We start from the raw sequence: 18,165 nt of genomic DNA on the forward strand, positions 1-18,165 counted from the left end.
TGAGGCTGGCTTGTGCCCATCTCTCCAGCCTGTCAGGGTCCCTCTGGATGCCATCCCTTCCCTCCAGTGTGTCTGCTGCACCACACAGCTTGGAGTCATCAGCAAACTTGCTGAGGGTGCACTCAATGCCACTGTCCATGTCACCAACAAAGATGTTGAACAAGACTGGTCCCAGGACTGATCCCTGAGGGACTCTGCTTGTCACTGGCCTCCACTGGGACATGGATCAATTGACATCGGACATTTGGGTGCAGCCATGAAGCCAGTTCCTTATCCACTGGATAAGGACCATCCACTGGATGGTCCATCCATCAAACCCAGACTTTACCAGCTTGGAGACCAGGATGTCGTGCAGGACAGTGTCGAAGGCTTTGTTCAGGTCCAGGTAAATGACATCAGTTGCTCAGCCTTCATCTATTAATGTTGTGACCTTGTCATAGAAGGCCACTAGGTTTGTCAGGCAGGATTTGCGCTTGGTGAAGCCATGCTAATTATACCAAATCACCTCTTCATTATTCTTCTGCCTCAGCAGTGCCTCCAGGAGGATCTGCTCTGTGATCTTAACGGGCACAGGGGTGAGACTGACTGGTCTGTAGTTCCCTGGGTCATCCTTCTTTCCCCTTTTGAAAATGGGAGTTATGTTTCCTCTTTTCCAATCAGTGGGGACTTCACCAGACTGTCATGACTTTTGGAATATAATAGAGAGGGGTTTAACAACCTCACTCGCCAGTTTCCTCAGCACCCGTGGGGGTATCTCATCGGGTCCCATGGACGTGAACTTTCAGGTCAGACTTTGAACATGGACTTTCAGGTTCTTCAGATGGTCGTGAACCTGATCTTCATTCACCATGGGCAGTTCCTTCTTCCAGTTCCTGCCATTATCTTCCATAATCCCAGGAGTGTGGCTGGAGCCCTTGTCAGTGAAGACTGAGGTAAAAAAAGTCATTGAGAACCTCAGCCTTCTCCATGTCACTTGTCACCAGCTCGCCTGTTTCTTTTCTGAGGGGGACCACACCTTCCCTAATCTGCTTTTTACCGTTAATATACCTGTAGAAATTTTTACTGTTCACCTTGATTTCCCTGGCTAGATTTAATTCTAACTGAGCTTTAGTTTTTCTAACCAGGTCTCTTGCTGCTCGGGCAGCTTCCTTATATGCCCCTCATTCTAGCTGTCCTTTCCTCCACTCCTTGTAGAGTTTCTTTTTGTGTGACAGCGTGTCCAGGAGCTCCTTACTCATCCAGGCAGGTCATCTAGCGTTCTTTCCTGCTTTCTTCTTTATGGGGATACTTTGCTTCTGGGCCTGGAGAAGGTGATCCTTGAATATTGACCAGCTGTCATGGGCCCCTCTTTCCTCTGGGGATTTTTCCCACAGTACTTTCGCCAGCAGATCCCTGAAGCGATCAAAGTCTGCATGCCTAAACTGCAGGGTTGCAAGGTTGGGATATGTCCTCCTAGTTGCCCTGAGGATCTTAAATTCTATTGCATCATGGTCATTGCAGCCAACGTTATCCCTGAGCCTAACGTTAGTCACCTCAGTCATATGGCTGTGTTTTTTCTACACACACACGCACACCACCTTGTTTCTAGCATTTATTAAATGGCAGAAATCCTGAATTGTTCCACATAAGAGAGACTCTCAGCTTAGGAAAAAAAAAAAGGGAATAAAAGGCAGTGTTTTATTCAAAATTGTGCATAATTTTTCACCTGTATTGCAACATAAGGTCACCAGGGAGCACACCAAATGGAAGTTCAGTGTGATGTACTGCTCTGGCAGACTAATCTGTAGATCTGCTCAGGATCAGCTCCCCTAAACAGTCTCTTGCAGGTTACTCCCATATTGTGGGACTTTTCCTACAGTGCCCTGCTTGCCATCTCCAGTTTTTGCTCATATCTTGAGCTTTCTTTCATCCCTGCAGTTCCCTGAAGATCAGCATCTGAAAGTAAACCTTCTAAGACAAAACCTTATTCATGGCTATAGAATCACAAGAATGGGTGAAATTATTTCCGTATGTAAAGGATTTTAGCATCAGACCTTTGATATGGTAGTACCTTGGCACACAAAACTGATATATGTATATGGCTGGAAAGCAATGCATCTCTCCCCAACCTTGTGTAAAAAAAATGAAGATTGAAGTTCCAGAACTTCTTCCCATGAGTACTAATGGCTGTAATTACCTCACCCATCCACTGTGTTGAAGGACAATGAGTTTCAGCTAGTAACCTTGGTATAATTGAACATAGAATCACAGAATTGCTTTGGGTGGAAAAGACCTTTAAGTTCATTGAGTGCAACCATTATCTAGCTGTACCAAGTCACAGTGCTAAATTGTGACCCTTAACACCACATCTATTCATCTTTTTAAACACTTACAGAGATGGTGAACCAACCGCCTCCCTGAGGAGACTATTCCAGTGCTTGATAACACTTTTTAGTGGAGAAGTTTCTTCTCATATCCAATCTAAACCTTCACTGGTGCAAATGCAAGCCATTTCCTCCCACCCTATCCCTTGTTACTAGGGAGAAGAGGCTGATGCCCATCTCACTACAAGATCCTTGCAGGTAGTTGTGTGGAGTGATAAATTCTCCCTTCAGCCTCATCTCCTCCAGACTAAATAATCCAAATTCCCTCAGCTGCTCCTCATAAGACTTGTTCTCCAAGCCCTTCACCAGCTTCATTGCCCTCCTCTGAACCTGCTCTAGCACATCTGTGTCCTCCTTGTAAATGAGGGGCCCAAAACTGAACACAATGTTTGAGGTGTGGCCTCACCAATGCCAAAGGGCACAATCGCTTCCCTATTCCTGTTTGCTGCACTGTTCCTGGTATAGGCCAGGATGTTGTTGGCCTTCTTAGCTGTTTGGGCACATTGCTGGTTCACGTTCAGCTGCTGTCAACTAGAATCTCCAGGTCCTTTTCTACTGGGCAGATTGCCAGCCATTCTTCCTGAAGCCTGTGGTATTGCCTGGGGTTGTTGCAACCCAAGTGCAGGACCTGGCACTTGGCCTTCTTAAACCTTGTACAATAGACCTTGGTCCATCAATCCAGCCTGTCCAAATCCATCTGCAGAACCTTCCTACCTTCAACCAAGTCAACACTCCCATCCAAAATGATGTCATCTGCAAACACACTAAGGGTGCACTCAATCCCTTCATCCTGAGCATTATTAAAGATGTTAAACAATACTTACCTTGGTATGGAGCCCTGGGGAACACCCCTTATGACTGGCTGCCAACTAGATTTAACTCCATTCACCGCTACTCTTTGGGCCTGGCCATCCAGCCCCTTTTGTACCCAGCAAATCATCTACCCATCCAAACCTTGAGTAGCCATTTTCTTGAGGAGAATACTGTGGGAGACTGTGTCAAAGGCTTTACTCAATTCCAGGTAAAAAAGTCATCCACAGCCTTTCCCTCATCCACTAAGCAGGTCACCTTGTTGTTGAAGGAGGTCACATTCTTCAAGCAGGACCTGCCCTTTATGAACCCATGCTGACTGGGCCTGATGACCTGATTGCCCTGCATGTGCTGCATTTATAGCACTGAAGCTGATCCGCTGCATGACGTTTACATCACCAATGCCAGACTACCATTTTGTAGTTCCCCAGGTCCTCCCGACAGCACTTCTTGTAGATGGACTTCACCTTTGCCAATCTGAACCTGTAGCATCCCTTTCACAGGGAAGGTGTTTCCTGGTTTGTGGTTTTGTGTTCTGTCTGCATCTCTAGCAACTTGTATTGCACAATATAGCAATGCACACTACAGTCTGTAGCGGTGACATTTTACCGTGGTTCCTTTCTCCATCTCTTCTTCTGGGAATTTTTCACATTTTTTTCCCAATGAAGTAGTCCAAAGCTTGTAAATTGTACCCCCATATTAATTACAATTAGTGAACTACTTGAAAAGCATTACCAATCTGTTCACTTTCTTTCAGGTAACATTGTTTCAGTAATCTCATTCACAAAGAAGCCTTACTCAGTAGTTGGCAGTGCTAGCAACTGTCTTATATCTTCTTTTGGGAAGTCTCTTGAAGCCAGTTGATATTTTTCTGCCCTTCACTACATAAAAGTAGTAACAGGCTTTTAACTTTAGAGTTTGTGAAAATTTCTTTTTTTAGAAAATAAAAATGATCATGTAATGAAACTCAACATACTCCTGTTGAGCAAGAAAACTTCGCACATACAGTATATGGGAGCTTGAGACTCAGTTTTCCAACACCTAAATGAACAAATGTTCATGGCACTCTTTCAAAAAGATTCTTCTAAACAAATTCCATTTATGAGGTGAGATGGAGTTGTTCTTGTATTTTTTTTCTTTTTAACTTGTGCTCTCTGAGGAAGTCCCTACAGGAGATGTGACATTTCTCAAAACATTGTGTACAATTTGAGGGAAAAAGATAAGCATCTTTCTTGTTGCTCTTATGATTCATTTTGCAGAAGTTCTGTGAGTAATAGCAAATTCCAGAAAAGCTGATTGCTTACAACTAAATCTGGCTGGGAGGTGTTTGCTTTTCTGGAGTGCCCAGAGTAGAAAATAATTCACTATCTACAGTCTTCATTAGAGGAGACTGTACCTGATGCTAAGAGTTTCTCCAACTTACAGGCAGTATTTTCAGTACTGTAAGGACTGACAATGCTGCAATTTCCTGCTTCAGCTTTGTGTCACACTATTACATTCACTCTTTCTAATTCATACTGCAAAGCATTTTTGGAGTCTTCTAGATGAAATATCATAAAAATAGGACAGAGTTTACTGTGATCTTCATTCAGAATAGTTAACAGGGAGGAGTCACCAGAACCTACTAAGCTTTATGCTGTATCTTTTGCCTAACCTAAGTTGCTTCTTTATTTCTTCCATCTGGAGGAAAAAGCAACCCATATCAGGCATCTTTTCCTCATTTACGTTTAATGGAGTGCCTGTCCATACTGACACACATCTGTTAAACGTGGTCTTCGTTTGCCTACAGGATATTTGTAATATAACATTCAAGCTTTTAAGACAGAATTTCTCTTTCTTTTGATCTTGGATTTGGTTCAGATATCTTTAGAAGTTGCAACTCTCATTCCTAGACGTTATCTTTAACTGATAGGATATTTAATCTTCTGTCATCCCAGCCAAGGCATTGTGCATGATTAATTAAATGTCCATGGTGTTTTCTTTGATCATAGAAATAACAGTTACACTGTTACTATAATCTCTTAAATTATCATAAACCTTGTATAGCTTAAACGGAAAAGACCAGTTTGATCATTGATTCCACAGCCTTCTTGTGAAACAGAATACATACAGATGCTTTATATGTGATCAAGAGACAGGTCCCTCCACCTTGCAACTGCCTATCAGAAGTAAAACTTGGCAAAGCATCGGCCTTCTGTAGTTTGGGGCTCCCCCTAGGGCAGACAATTACCTAGATGACCTACTATGATTTTCGTTTGGGTTTTTGTTTTGCTTTTTTTTCCCTGTTTTTTTCTGAATTTAACTTGGAGTTTGTTTTCCTGGTGCTATGATTAGTCTTATTATAACTTAAATTATCTGACAATGTACCAGTCAATACTTCCAATTAAAGTGAATTTAGAATTTGTGAAAGTGAGTGCTGCTCTTCCACCTGCAGAAGAGACAAGGACGATGCTACTGCTAGAATTAAAAGACCATCACTGGAGATAAAAAGCAAAGCTTGCCTCTTCTGTCTAGTGCATTGTATATGTTTTACGAGAAAGAGCAATTATAATATGTGTGACTGCTCCAGGAGCCAGTACTTTCACAGCAGAGTTGGTCTTGAAAGCCTTGAATAATGATCACTTCTATGCCATGACCATGTGTTGGGCTTGCAGCTCCCTCAACAAGTTAGTATTCTTTGGACTTGATCCAAAGTGAAGTCAGTGGGAACTATCTCAGTTGGGTGTCGATTAGTATCTTCCATTTATATAGCATTCTTTCCCATAAAATATTCAGATGATTTTATAAATTATGAGCTTGGTGCTAGTATCAAATTTGCATTCCTGTCAGGTGTTATAGAGAATTAATGTTTGTTCTTGCAGATACCTTCTGCATCTGGATAAGGTTCTGTGTCTACTCAAACCCACTAAATCCAGCACTGAAGCGTGCCCATCTTCCTGGAATATGGGTGCTGGCAATCCACTGCAACACTGCACAACATCTTGTGACAAGCTGAAAGTATCCTACCTTACTGGAACCACAGAACATGCTTAGGAAGAAAGCTTCATCATTCTTTTGGAGCTTACCTGGGAACCCATGTGTATTGGGTTTGTCTGGGATAGAGTTAGTTCTCCCCATGGCATCTTTCCTCGTGTTGTCTTTTGTAGAGGAAGGGTGTTGATAACACACCAGTGTCTCAGCTGCTGCTGAGCAGTGCTCACGCAGCACCAAGGCTGTGCTTGTCCCACATTCCCCTCCCCCACAAAAACAGGCTGAGAGGTGGGCAAGATCTTAGGAAGAAACACAGCTGGGCCAACTGACCCAAACTGACTAAAGGGTATTCCATACCGTATGACATAAGCTCTGATATAAAGCTGAGTGAAAGAAGGAAGTGAGAGTGGACATTCATTAGTGACATTTGTCCTCCAAAGCAACCACTGCACATACTGAAGCTCTGCTTCCCAGGGAGCAGCCAGACATCATCTGCTAATGGGAAGTTGAGAACCATTCTCTTTATTTGCTCTTGCTTCTACGCCCAACCTTTGCTTTTGCCCTGTTAAATTGCTTCTATGTATTCTGTGAATCTCTGCAAAAGATCACACCCCCTGTATTGTATGTGTATATAAACAGCTCTAAAAAACATCCAAGAGTGGTTCCTTGTGCAGCACTATGGATCATCCTGCCAAAGGATGCTGAGTACAGTTACAGACAGGAAAAAAAATGATGGGTCAGTTACCAGGACAATACCTGCAGTTATTAGCAACTTTTTTGCAGCTGTCAGTCAGGTGAAGTTGCAAAGTTCTCTGCGTTATGTCATTCATATCAGCTGGAAACATACTTCTCTTTTTCTTTTAGAGACTTCTCCAGGAGTTGCTGAGGTGACATTTGTGGAAAAAGAGCCAGCTGAACGCCATACAATCATTTCATGGGAGCAAGTGAGTATTTTCAAGATAACATTGCGTTGAGATCAGTCAGAACCTACAGCAGCCTATGGAGAATGTTGGTTGCAGTGAATACCTTGTGTTTGTGTGAAACAGCCTGTTACCAAGTCTGATGCAGATACAGCCTAAATAGGCTGACTGGAGATTAGCAAATGTGTTGCCCATCTACAGATATTCTAACCTTGGTGTCAGGGAAGGTCATGGAGCAGGTCATCTTGAGTGCCGTTACGCAGCACATGTAGGGCAACCGGGTGGTTGGGCCCAGTCAGCATGAGATCATGAAGGGCAGGTCCTGACTGATGAACCTCACCCCCTTTTGGAACAAGGTGACCCATTTAGTGGATGAGGGAAAGGCTGTGGTTTTTTTTACTTGGACTTTAGTAGTAAAGCCTTTTTCACTGTCTTCTGTAGTGTCATAGAATCATAGAACCATAGAATCAAGAAGGCTGGAAGAGACCTCAAAGATCATCGAGTCCAACCTGTCACCCTAAACCTCATGACTATCTAAACCATGGCACCAAGTGCCATGTCCAATCCCCTCTTGAACACCTCCAGGGATGGTGACTCCACCACCTCCCTGGGCAGCCCATTCCAATGGCCAACCACTCTCTCTGTGAAGAACTTTCTCCTCACCTCCAGCCTAAACCTCCCCTGGCGCAGCTTGAAACTGTGTCCTCTTGTTCTGGTGCTGGTTGCCTGGGAGAAGAGACCAAACCCCTCCTGGCTACAACCTCCCTTCAGGTAGTTGTAGACAGCAATGAGGTCACCCCTGAGCCTCCTCTTCTCCAGGCTAAACAGTCCCAGCTCCCTCAGCCTCTCCTCATAGGGCTTGTGCTTAAGGCCTCTCCCCAGCCTCGTTGCCCTTCTCTGGACATGCTCCAGCAATTCAACATCTTTCCTAAACTGAGGGGCCCAGAACTGGACACAGTACTCAAGGTGTGGCCTAACCAGTGCTGTGTACAGGGCTACAATGACCTCCCTGCTCCTGCGGGCCACACTATTCCTGATGCAGGCCAGGATGCCATTGGCTCTCTTGGCCACCTGGGCACACTGCTGGCTCATGTTCAGGCAGCTGTCAACCAGTACCCCCAGGTCCCTTTCCACCTGGCTGCTCTCCAGCCACTCTGACCCCAGCCAGCTTGGATGGATGGATGATTTACTGGGTAAAAAACTGGCTGGATAGCCAGGCCCAAAAAGTGATGGTGAATTGAGTTAAATTTAGTTGGCAGCTGGTCACAAGTGGGAGTTCCCCAGGGCTCAGTACTGGGACCTGTCCTGTTTAACATCTTTATCAATGATCAGGATGAGGGCATTGAGTGCACTGTCAGTGTGTTTGCAGATGACACCAATTTGGGTGGAATTTTTACCTGCCTGAGGGTAGGAAGTCTCTGCAGAGGGATTTGGACAGGCTGGATTGATGGACCAAGGTCTATTGTATGAGGTTTAAGAAGGCCAAGGGCCAGGTTCTGTGCCTGGGTCACAACAACCCCAGGCAATGCTACAGACTTCAGGAAGAATGGCTGGCAATCTGCCCAGTAGAAAAGGACCTGGAGATGCCTGTTGACAGCAGCTGAACATGAACCAGCAGTGTGCCAAGGTAGCCAAGAAGGCCAAGAGCATCCTGGTCTGTATTAGGAACAGTGTGGCAAATAGGAGTATGGAAGAGATCGTGGCCCTGTAGTCAGCACTGATGAGACCACGTCTCGAATATTGTGTTCAGTTTTGAGCCCTTCACTACAAGAGGGACATTGAATTGCTGTAGTATGCGTGGAAAAGGGGAATGAAGCTAGTGAAGGGCTTGAAGAACAAGTCTTATGAGAAGTGGCTGATGGAATTGGGATTGTTTAGTCTGGAGATGAGGCTGAGGGGAGACTTCACTGCTCTCTATAAATACTTGCAAGGAAGTTGTAGTGAAATGGGTGTCACTCTCTTGTCCCTAGTAACAAGGGGTAGGGTGAGAGGAAATGGCCTCAATTTGCACCAGGAAAGGTTTAGTTTGGATATTAGAAGAAACATTTCTTTAATGAAAGAGTGGTCAGGCATTGGAATATTCTCCCCAGGCAGGTGTCGGAGTCACAGTCTCTGAAGGTTCTCAAGAGAATGCGTAGACATGGCATTTCGGGACATAGTTTAATGTCCATGATTGTGTTGACTGTTGGACTCAATGACCTTAGAGGTCTTTTCCACCCAAAGCAATTCTATGAATCTATTAAGATGTTTGGATGGGGTTTTTTTTATTATTGCTCTGTCTTTTAGGCTATCACATGTACCTGCTTTCTTTGCGACACTTCATCAGTGTGCATATATTCTGTATAGCAGCTCTAAGAAGAAATCACATAACTGTAGTAGGCAGCAATAGTCATGACTCAGTGGACAGCAAACATTATTGTACCTCAGGTCTGAAAACATTTTTCAGCTCCCTTTCAAGCAAAATGAAGAAGCTCTTTATTATTCATGGCCATTAAAGATAAAGGTCTCAACATGGAAAATGCCACTAAACTATCCAGATCGTTCCAGTTATTTGAAGGGCTTCTTCAGACATATCAGGGGGAAAATGAACACCAGGCAAAACATGGGGCTGCTGCTGAGTGAGGTGGGTGACCTAGTGACAGAGGGATACAGAGAAGGAAGAGTTACTGAATGCCGCCTTTGCCTCAGCCTTTACTGCTAAGTCCAGTTCTCAGGAAACCTAGTCCCTGGTGGTAAGAGAGATGTCTGGAGGAAGGAAGATTCTCCCTTAGACAAGGTGGACTGGGTTAGAGTTCATATAGACAAGCTGGACACCCACAAATCCATGGGCCCTGATGGGAGGCACCCACAAGTGCTGAGGGAGCTGACTGAGGTTATTGCTAAGGCATTCTCCATCATTTTTGAAAGTCATGGAGAACAGGACAAGTGCCTGAGGTCTGGAGGAAAGCAGTGTCACTCCCATCTTCAAAAATGGAAAGAGGGAGAACCCAGGAAACTACAGGCCAGTCAGACTCAACTACATCCATGGAAAGTTGATGGAACAGCCCATTCTGGAGGTCATCTCTGAGCACATGAAGAAAAGAGAATTATAATGGGTAGTCAGCATGGATTCACAAAGAGGAAGTCATGCTTGACCAATCTGATAGCCTTCCATGATGGTGTGATCAAATGGGTAGATGAGAGGAGAACAGTGGATGTTGTCTGCCTTGACTTTGGCAAAGCTTTTGATTCTGTTTCCTGTAACAGAAGCTTCCCTCTTAGGGAAGCTCAGGAAGTGTGTGTTAGATGAGTGGTCAGTGAGGCGGATTGAGAACTGGCTGAATGACAGAGGCCAGGGGCTTGTGGTCAGTGGTACAGGGTCTGGTTGGAGGCCTGTGGCTCATGGTATACCCCAGAGGTGAGTCCTGGGTCCATTCTTGTTCAACATTTTCATTAACAACCTGGATGAAGGAGCAGAGCCACCCTGACTGGAAGCCAGCTCGTGTCTGGGAGCAAAGAGATCCTTCTATGGAATGGAGAATACTAATTCTCCTGAGTATGATATTGCTCTCTTTTTTAGGTGCCAGTACTCCTCCAAACTTGTGATGGTTTGAAACTGTCTTTTTAATTTTTTCCTTGCAAAGTTCAGAACAGAGAAAGTGAAAGAGTATAAATAAGTCACTATTGGGTGTAAGAAAGCAAAATACTGATTGTTCTAAACACTTCCATTGGATAGATAGAAATGTTTAAGAACTATTACCCAAAACAAAGTGGGCACTCTGCACATTCTGCAGTGGGGGCAGCTGCTGGGCTGTCTGGCTGCTGTTTCTTCTTCTCTTCTGGCTGAAGATAACACACTGACCTTGGCATCTAAGTTAACAACTTTCTGCTTAACTAACTCTGCTTCTCTGTTCAGGGGGGTCTGGGGGGAAGCTGCTGGGAGAGAGAGAGGCCCCTTTGGGAGGGTCCCCTTGGGGGGAAGCAAAGGGAGATTGGTTGTGCTTTTCTGTTGATTGTATATATTTGTAAATGTTGTGAATTTTGTATATTTGTACATATTCATTGCATTTCATCGTAGATTTTAGACTCTGCTTGTAAATACAGCCTTCATTTGCTTCCAGACTGGGCTAGCCTGGTTATTGTTGGTGGGGGGGGAATTTCAGCTCACACCGACACAAAACTATATTAGATTTATTTAAAGCTGAGTTATTCTTCAAAAGCCAAAGTTTGCTGCAGCCAAAGCACTTCATTCCAAGATGTCAGAACAAAAGTTGAGCTCCCCCAATCCCCAGAGATGGACTAAGTTAATCGTGGAAGTAAATGGTGAAAAATAAGCAGATAAAATTGAGCTGGACTGCTAATGGTGAAGAACTACACCATCTGTTTATTTGCGTTTGGTTCCACTTGCATTGGCAAAACCTGCAATTTCCTGTCTCAGATTAAAATATTACTTGTTTTACTTGAGCTTTGGGTATGAAGTCTATAAAATACTACACAATTTTCTTATCTTCTGCGGTGCTGATTGAGTGCAAAGCATTAAGCACCTCACAAGGCTTTTCCAGGATGAACTTATACCTCGGTTCTCTTCAACCTCATCCTGCCTGAATTCAAATACAAGTTTATATGCACTCAAAAGCCACTTTTGTCACTGGTTATTGTTTTTCTTCATAGGCACTAGGTGGCAATACTTACGCACATATTCTTGTCACAACTTGTGTCTTTAACTCCTTTCTATGTCTTTGTGAAAACATTTGCGGGGCATTTTATATGATGTGGGGAAAGCTGGTCAAACTATTCCTGAAATTACATTCTTTATCCCAAGAAAGGGTGTTTTTTCATTAACACTCACCAAATAAAAGCTTTATTCTTCAGATATTTTTTAAACCTTTTTTTCTAGATGCATTTTTTCCACTCCTATTTCAGTTTTCTAATGGAAAGGTATCTGTGGTAATCAGAAGCTCTTAAAAAAAAAAGTAAACATTTTTTAAGTGATAAATTATTAAAATTACATTCTAATAATGCTGGCAAGATACCTTTTTTTTTTTTTCTGTCTCCATCAGCTGTGATTCTTAAATTGGGCTGTACATGTTTAGTTGGATGTTAGGAAGCACTTCCTCATGGAAAGGGTAATTAGACACTGGAATGGACTGCCCGGGGAGGTGGTGGAGTCATCATCCCAGGAGGCGTTTAAGGCAAGATTTGATGTGACACTTAGTGACATAGTGTAGTCAGTGTGGTGGTGTTGGGTCACAGACTGGACTTGATCTCAGAGGTCTGTTCCAGCCTCAATAATTCTGTGATTCTGTGAGGGGAGAGGCTGGAGGACTTTTGCAAGGTAAATAATGTTTCTGACACTGTTCCCTCCCGTGGTGCCTTAAAATATCATGGTTTAAAAACCAGCTACACAGCACCATGCTCAAGAGAATTTTCAAATCCTATTTTCCACAGAGAAGGATCAGGTCTACTCCAGCCCTGTGCCGTTCAGGGCAGCAAATCCAAGCAAGGGATCTCCTGTGAACTTTGTACAATTCAGATTTATAAAAGCTGCAACAAGAATATCTCAATGTGTTACATAAATTGACATCTACATTCACTGGCAGCTAGGGCAGGGCAGACCAGTCATGAAACCGTATCACATTACTGAGACTAAAAGTGGCTTTGCTACTTGGAAGCCCTGAGAAGTGACATAAACCCTTGCCTTCTCTCCCCAGAAGCTGGATAAAAATAATAATATATTTTGATTGCTGTCTGTTTCTTAGGATGTTTGGGAGGCAGTGTTTCAACAGTGCTTCGAGTTGCCACATGTCAGTGTTTTAGCTCTTGATCCAGGGCTGATCAGGTCTTGGCTGCAAAACTATCCTGGTTCTAATGTTCTTCTCTATCCTCAGTGGACTGTGCTTTCTTAAGAGATTACTTGCGGGTATTATGGATGTTAAATAAAAGAAACAGATCCTCACACACCATACTGGGTGCTTGGGATGTTTTGTTCTATGAGCTAATGAGTGTAACCAAATAGCTGGAGTGAAAACAGCTGTTTGCCAGGACTGTGGTTAAGCCACTCCTGGCATGTTATTACAAATGTTGTATTTTATGGGTCTGAAGATCACAACACTGGAAACCACCAACTAAGCAGGAGGAATACAGAGCTTAAGCCATTTTTAACATGAAGTAGTGACATGTTTCTCTGACTTGGCCACCAGAAGACTGTTGTATCAACATCATAGCATTGTATGGCTAAACATAATGTGATGAATAAATCAATCCTTTCCTTCACACAGGAAAAGTGGTTACTAGAAAAGCTTTCTTTATAGCGATATTTTCTTTTAGACTCCAGATCTGCTCTGGTATGTCGTTTTCCACCCATGTATTTTGTACCATCATTTGGGAAGTTATGCAAAGAGGCCTAGGTAAGAGAATCCTAAAGTAAAGTGGGGAGGGCAGGCACTTGGAGAAACATGCACAAATTAATCTTTCTTTTGAGAAAAGGACAATTCAAAGCAGAAAGTCTATTAAGATGTGATTTTTTTTTTCCTTGTCTTAACCAGCTGTGTTTGTTAAATTGGGCTGTGCTCAGTTTGTAATAGTATTTAACTGCATTCTACAGTGAAATATTTTAAATCTTGGATTTTGTTATCCCAGTGGATATACTTTTGCTACTTAGAGGAGAACACGCACTGAAGACAAGTGAGATGTTTGCCATATGTATGTTTACTGCTGGGGTAGGTTAGTTAAAATTGGGGGATCTGAAATGGACTGAAAGTGCTGTGTAAACATTTGTACTCTTGAAGCTTTGTAGCAGGTCTGTATGCTTTCCTTCTTCATAATTTTTAACCTAGTCACTGTGCTTACGGCTGCATTTTAAAACTGGAAGTGATGAAAGTGAAATTACAACTATTTAGGACCGAGAAGAACCCATGGAAGAAGGTGTATCTCTAAAAGGCATTTGAAGAACTTCAGATATGTCCATGTGGTTTAGTAATCTGAAATGTACCACCAGGGCCTCAGCTATCAGCAGGCTCTTATCAAAGGACAATAAACTCTTCTCAAAATAAAGCTTCTACAATATCACACTCTCTACTTTTAATACCTCTTGCATCTAAAGATTTTTCCTTACCTGAGTTAGGAAAACACTGTGCTCTCAGGCTAATGACAGGGCAACTGAAGTGACCTGCTCTGGGTCATTAATATCTGAGACTTGCCACTCGCAGTCTGTTGGCATAAATGAATACATTTAGAAAGTGAGTTAACAGGCATGAGGGAAGGTTGTGGATGGGGTAGAGGGTCCTGCACACTGTGTATGCCACAGTTTAAGGGACAGAGACTGTAACAACTCAAAGAATGGGACTGTGAATACAACTGCAACGTGCAGAAGGGCTGTCCTGGTCCAGGGAGCGAGGTGATGTGGGCAGGACCAGGAGAGCACAGTCTCTTGCTTGTGCCAGCCACTGATAACTAGAGGCCAGCAGTGCAGCTGGATATATAGCTGGCAAGTATATTCTGCTAGATAGATGCATTGAAGCAATATCAGGGAAGATAACTGGATATGCACAAGTTGCAGGCATGGGGAAAAATCCAATCAGCATCTCTTGAGACGTTACTACTTCATGCCCCAGGTGAAGCAGAGCTACATGAACTGTCTGTGCACATTTCTTTTCCACAGCTACTGGTTCCCAGAATAGTCTTTCTCTATTTTAGAAGACTTTGAAAGTTACGTTTTCTAGTAGCTGTGGGGAAGTAGTCCTAGCAGAGGCACTAGGTAATAGCTCAGGAGTTATTAACATCTGACTCCTCTGCTTTCTCCAAAGCAATTCCTGATCTGCTCCAAAACCTGCTCAGGCCTCTGAGGCCAGGCTGTGACTACCTATCTGAATAGCATCTTGATCTTTGGCAGGATAGGCCTGTATATAAGAGACAATACTATTGATCTATAAAAGTTCTTAAAGTTCCTAACGCTTATCTTTTCTTGGTTTGAGTGTCTTTGAGTGTCAAACCCACTTCACAAAGAGCAGGCCATGCCCAACAGCATGGCTTTAAACCTGGCTGAATGAAAGAAATACAACTTTTTTAGAGAAGGCTGAAAATCCTGTCACAAAAGTACTTGAACTACCAGACATGCTGTATTGCAAATCTCACATTATTTGCCCATTTTTCCTGCAAAATGCAACTACCAGAGTCCTGTGATTGTAAACAGGTGACAGATAAACATTTTAAAGAAGATATCTATCCTGATGGTCTAATGACAAAGCTTCTTTATGTCTTTGTTCCTGAGCAGTTTTAAAACCACAGGCGACTTAAAAGGGAGAATGACTGTAAGTGGCAGTGTGGATATTCAGACTGCAATTAGAAGAAATTTTTCACAAGTAGAGTGGTGCAGCCTGTGGACAAGTCAGCAGAGAGAAACCTCTATAATCAGAGATTATCCTGAATTTTGGAGACTGATTCTTTTGGAGTCTTAAATTGACAATACTTTAAATGCAAGCTCACTTCAGTCATTCTTAATCTGTTTTTTTCTGAAACAATTGCCAACAAGACAGCAGGTAACTTTTTTAGTCCTGTGTGTTGCTTGCCTTCTTAAAACTGAAAGAATTCTGTACTCTTTCATTTAGTGCTTGTGGCACATCAACAGGAACAGAAAGTCACTGGTGTGCAGCCAGTCCTGTCAGTAGGAACAATGCCTGTAACTCCCTTTGGGCTTCTTGTTGTTCTGAGGATCAAGCTTTTATCCCTCAATCCACATACTTGTTGCTTAGCTGAAGAGCCTAAGTTAAGAAAGGCTTCTTCCACAACCAAGTATAGGAGAACAGTCCTGGTTCTTAGAAGCATTCTCAGCAGCTCACTGGGGTCTCTTGGTTCACAGTTGGCTCAGAAGGAAGGCGGCTTAGGAGCCCCAGCCAAGGCACTGAAGTTTGGTGGGATGATGCCAGATCAGCAGGTTTGTGAAGCTGACTCTAGGTGTATTTGCACATATACTGTTTGTCAAGTGAAACATCAACCCTGCTTGATTATGTGCAGCTAGTGAGTCTATGGTTCTGTCACCTACTTGGAACAGAAATCCTTCAGATGAAAGCTCCACAAAATGGGGACCAGGGAGACAAAGTCCTTTCCACTGTAAGTGAAGACAGCATCAACGAGCACCTGAGGAACCTGAACATACACAGTTCTGTGGGACCCAGATGCATTCCAGAGTCCTAAAGGAATTGGCTGATAGTTCCAAAGCCACTCTCCATGATGTTTGAAAAGTCCTGGCAGTCAGTTGATATCTGTGGAGACTGGAAGAAGGTAAAAATTAGACCCATTTTTAACAAGGGGAGAAAGGAGGACCCAAGGAACTGACAGACTGCCAGTCTCACCTCTGTGCCTGAGAAGATTATGGAACAGATCCCCCTAGAAGCTCTGATGAGACATATGGAGGACAGGGAGGTGGTTGATGGCTTTACTAAGGGCAAATCTTGACTGACCAAGCTAATGGCTTTCTGCAATGGAGTGACTACGTCAGTGAACAAGGGAAGGGCAATGGATATCATCTATCTGGACTTCTGTGAGGTTTTTACACAGTTCCCCACAACATCCTTCTCTCTGAGTTGGGAAGATGTGAATTCAATGGGTGGACTGTTTGGCGGATAAAGAATTGGCTTGGTGGTTGCTTTCATAGGGTAGTCAATGGCCCAATGTGCAGGTGGAGACAGTTGACAAGTGTCCCTCAGAGGTCCATATGAGATCAGTACTGTTTACTATCTTCATCAATATAAACAGTGGGATCCAGTGCACCCTCAACAATTTTGCAGATGACTCCAATCTGAGTGGTGCAGTCAATATGCCAGAGGCAGAGGATATCATCCAGAGAGACACAGACAAGCTGGAGAAGTGGGCCTCTGTGAACCTCATGAGGTTCAACAAGGCCAAGTTCAAAGTCCTGCATCTGGGTTGGGACAATCCTCATTATCAATACAGGCTGGAGGATGACGTGACTGAGAGTGCCTTGTGGAAAAGGACTCGAGGGTACTGGTGGATGAGAAGCTGGACATGAGCCAACAACATGCTTGTGCAGCCCACAACGCCAATCACATACTGGACTGCGTCAAAAGAAGCATTGCCAGCAGATCAAGAAAAGTGATTCTGCCACTCTACTCCACTGTGCTGAAACTCCACCTGGTGTACTGTGTCCAGCTATGGGACCTTCAATACAAGAACGTGTGAGACCCCAAGTGTTTTGGTTGTCTCAAACAGCGCCACTGAAGGGCAAGTATGGGCACTGCCCTCCCCTGCGCCTGCCGTGGGAGGGGTGGGAGGAAACCCTCCTGCCGGGGAGGCTCGAGGGATCAGGGGTAGAGGGAGCCACACCACTCTGTTCCCACCCCTCCGCTCCACTCTGCGTGATCCAGCCTGGGCTGCTCCATTCCCACTGCTGCCTGTGTGCTGAGAGGACTGGCAGGCAGCCTGTATTGCCAGCCCCACACTGCTCCATTCCCACCACTGCCTGCGTCATGGGGAAAAGCCAGGTAGCACAGCCCCACTTTACACTGCCTGCAGCCTGGAGAAGACCACATGGCACAGGCCTCCCTTCCCCACTGCTGCTCCTCACAGTGTGTGCATCTGCTGCCAAGAAACATGGAACTGTGCCTGCCGCAATGCCACCGTTTCAAGCTAGGGAAATGGTGAAATCCCTTCTCTTTGCTACATATTTTTTCCACTGGTTTTCCTTTCCATTTTCCCTCTGTTTCGGTCCAATCTAATAAACTCAGTTCATTAGCTGGTGTCATTTCACCTTTATTTACTCCAAAGGAATTACTTGAACCTAAGCATGACCCCACCCCACCCCCTGCTGACCAGGGTCAGTACAGGATGACCAGATCATGACAGAATATATGGACTCTGATGGTGAGGGTACAGAGGAGAGAAACAAAGGTGGTAAGAGGGCTGGAACACCTCTCCCACAAAGACAGGCTGAGAGAGCTGGTATTGTTCAGCCTGGAGAAGAGAAGGTTATGGGAAGATCTTACAGAGGCCTTCCAGTACCTGAAGGGGACTTGTTCAGCAAGGGCTTGTAGCACAAAGACAAGGGGCAATAGTTTTAAACTAGAGAAGGGTAGATTTAGATTACATATTAGGAAGAAGTTCTTTAC

At 44.0% G+C, this 18,165-nt stretch overlaps 1 protein-coding gene across 6 annotated transcripts in view; it reads left to right on the forward strand.

The window, feature by feature from the left end:
• Positions 1 to 18,165, forward strand: part of TPGS2 (tubulin polyglutamylase complex subunit 2) — a 29,920-nt gene that overhangs the window by 1,185 nt on the left and 10,570 nt on the right. For all 6 annotated transcript variants that reach the window (XM_054397320.1, XM_054397319.1, XM_054397322.1 and 3 more), the window contains exon 2: positions 7,008 to 7,087. In XM_054397320.1, coding sequence (XP_054253295.1) covers positions 7,008 to 7,087 — 80 coding nt within the window. The remainder of the gene's footprint in view (positions 1 to 7,007; positions 7,088 to 18,165) is intronic.

The sequence above is a fragment of the Indicator indicator genome, chromosome Z (genome assembly GCF_027791375.1).
Source record: "Indicator indicator isolate 239-I01 chromosome Z, UM_Iind_1.1, whole genome shotgun sequence".
Lineage (NCBI taxonomy): Eukaryota > Metazoa > Chordata > Aves > Piciformes > Indicatoridae > Indicator > Indicator indicator.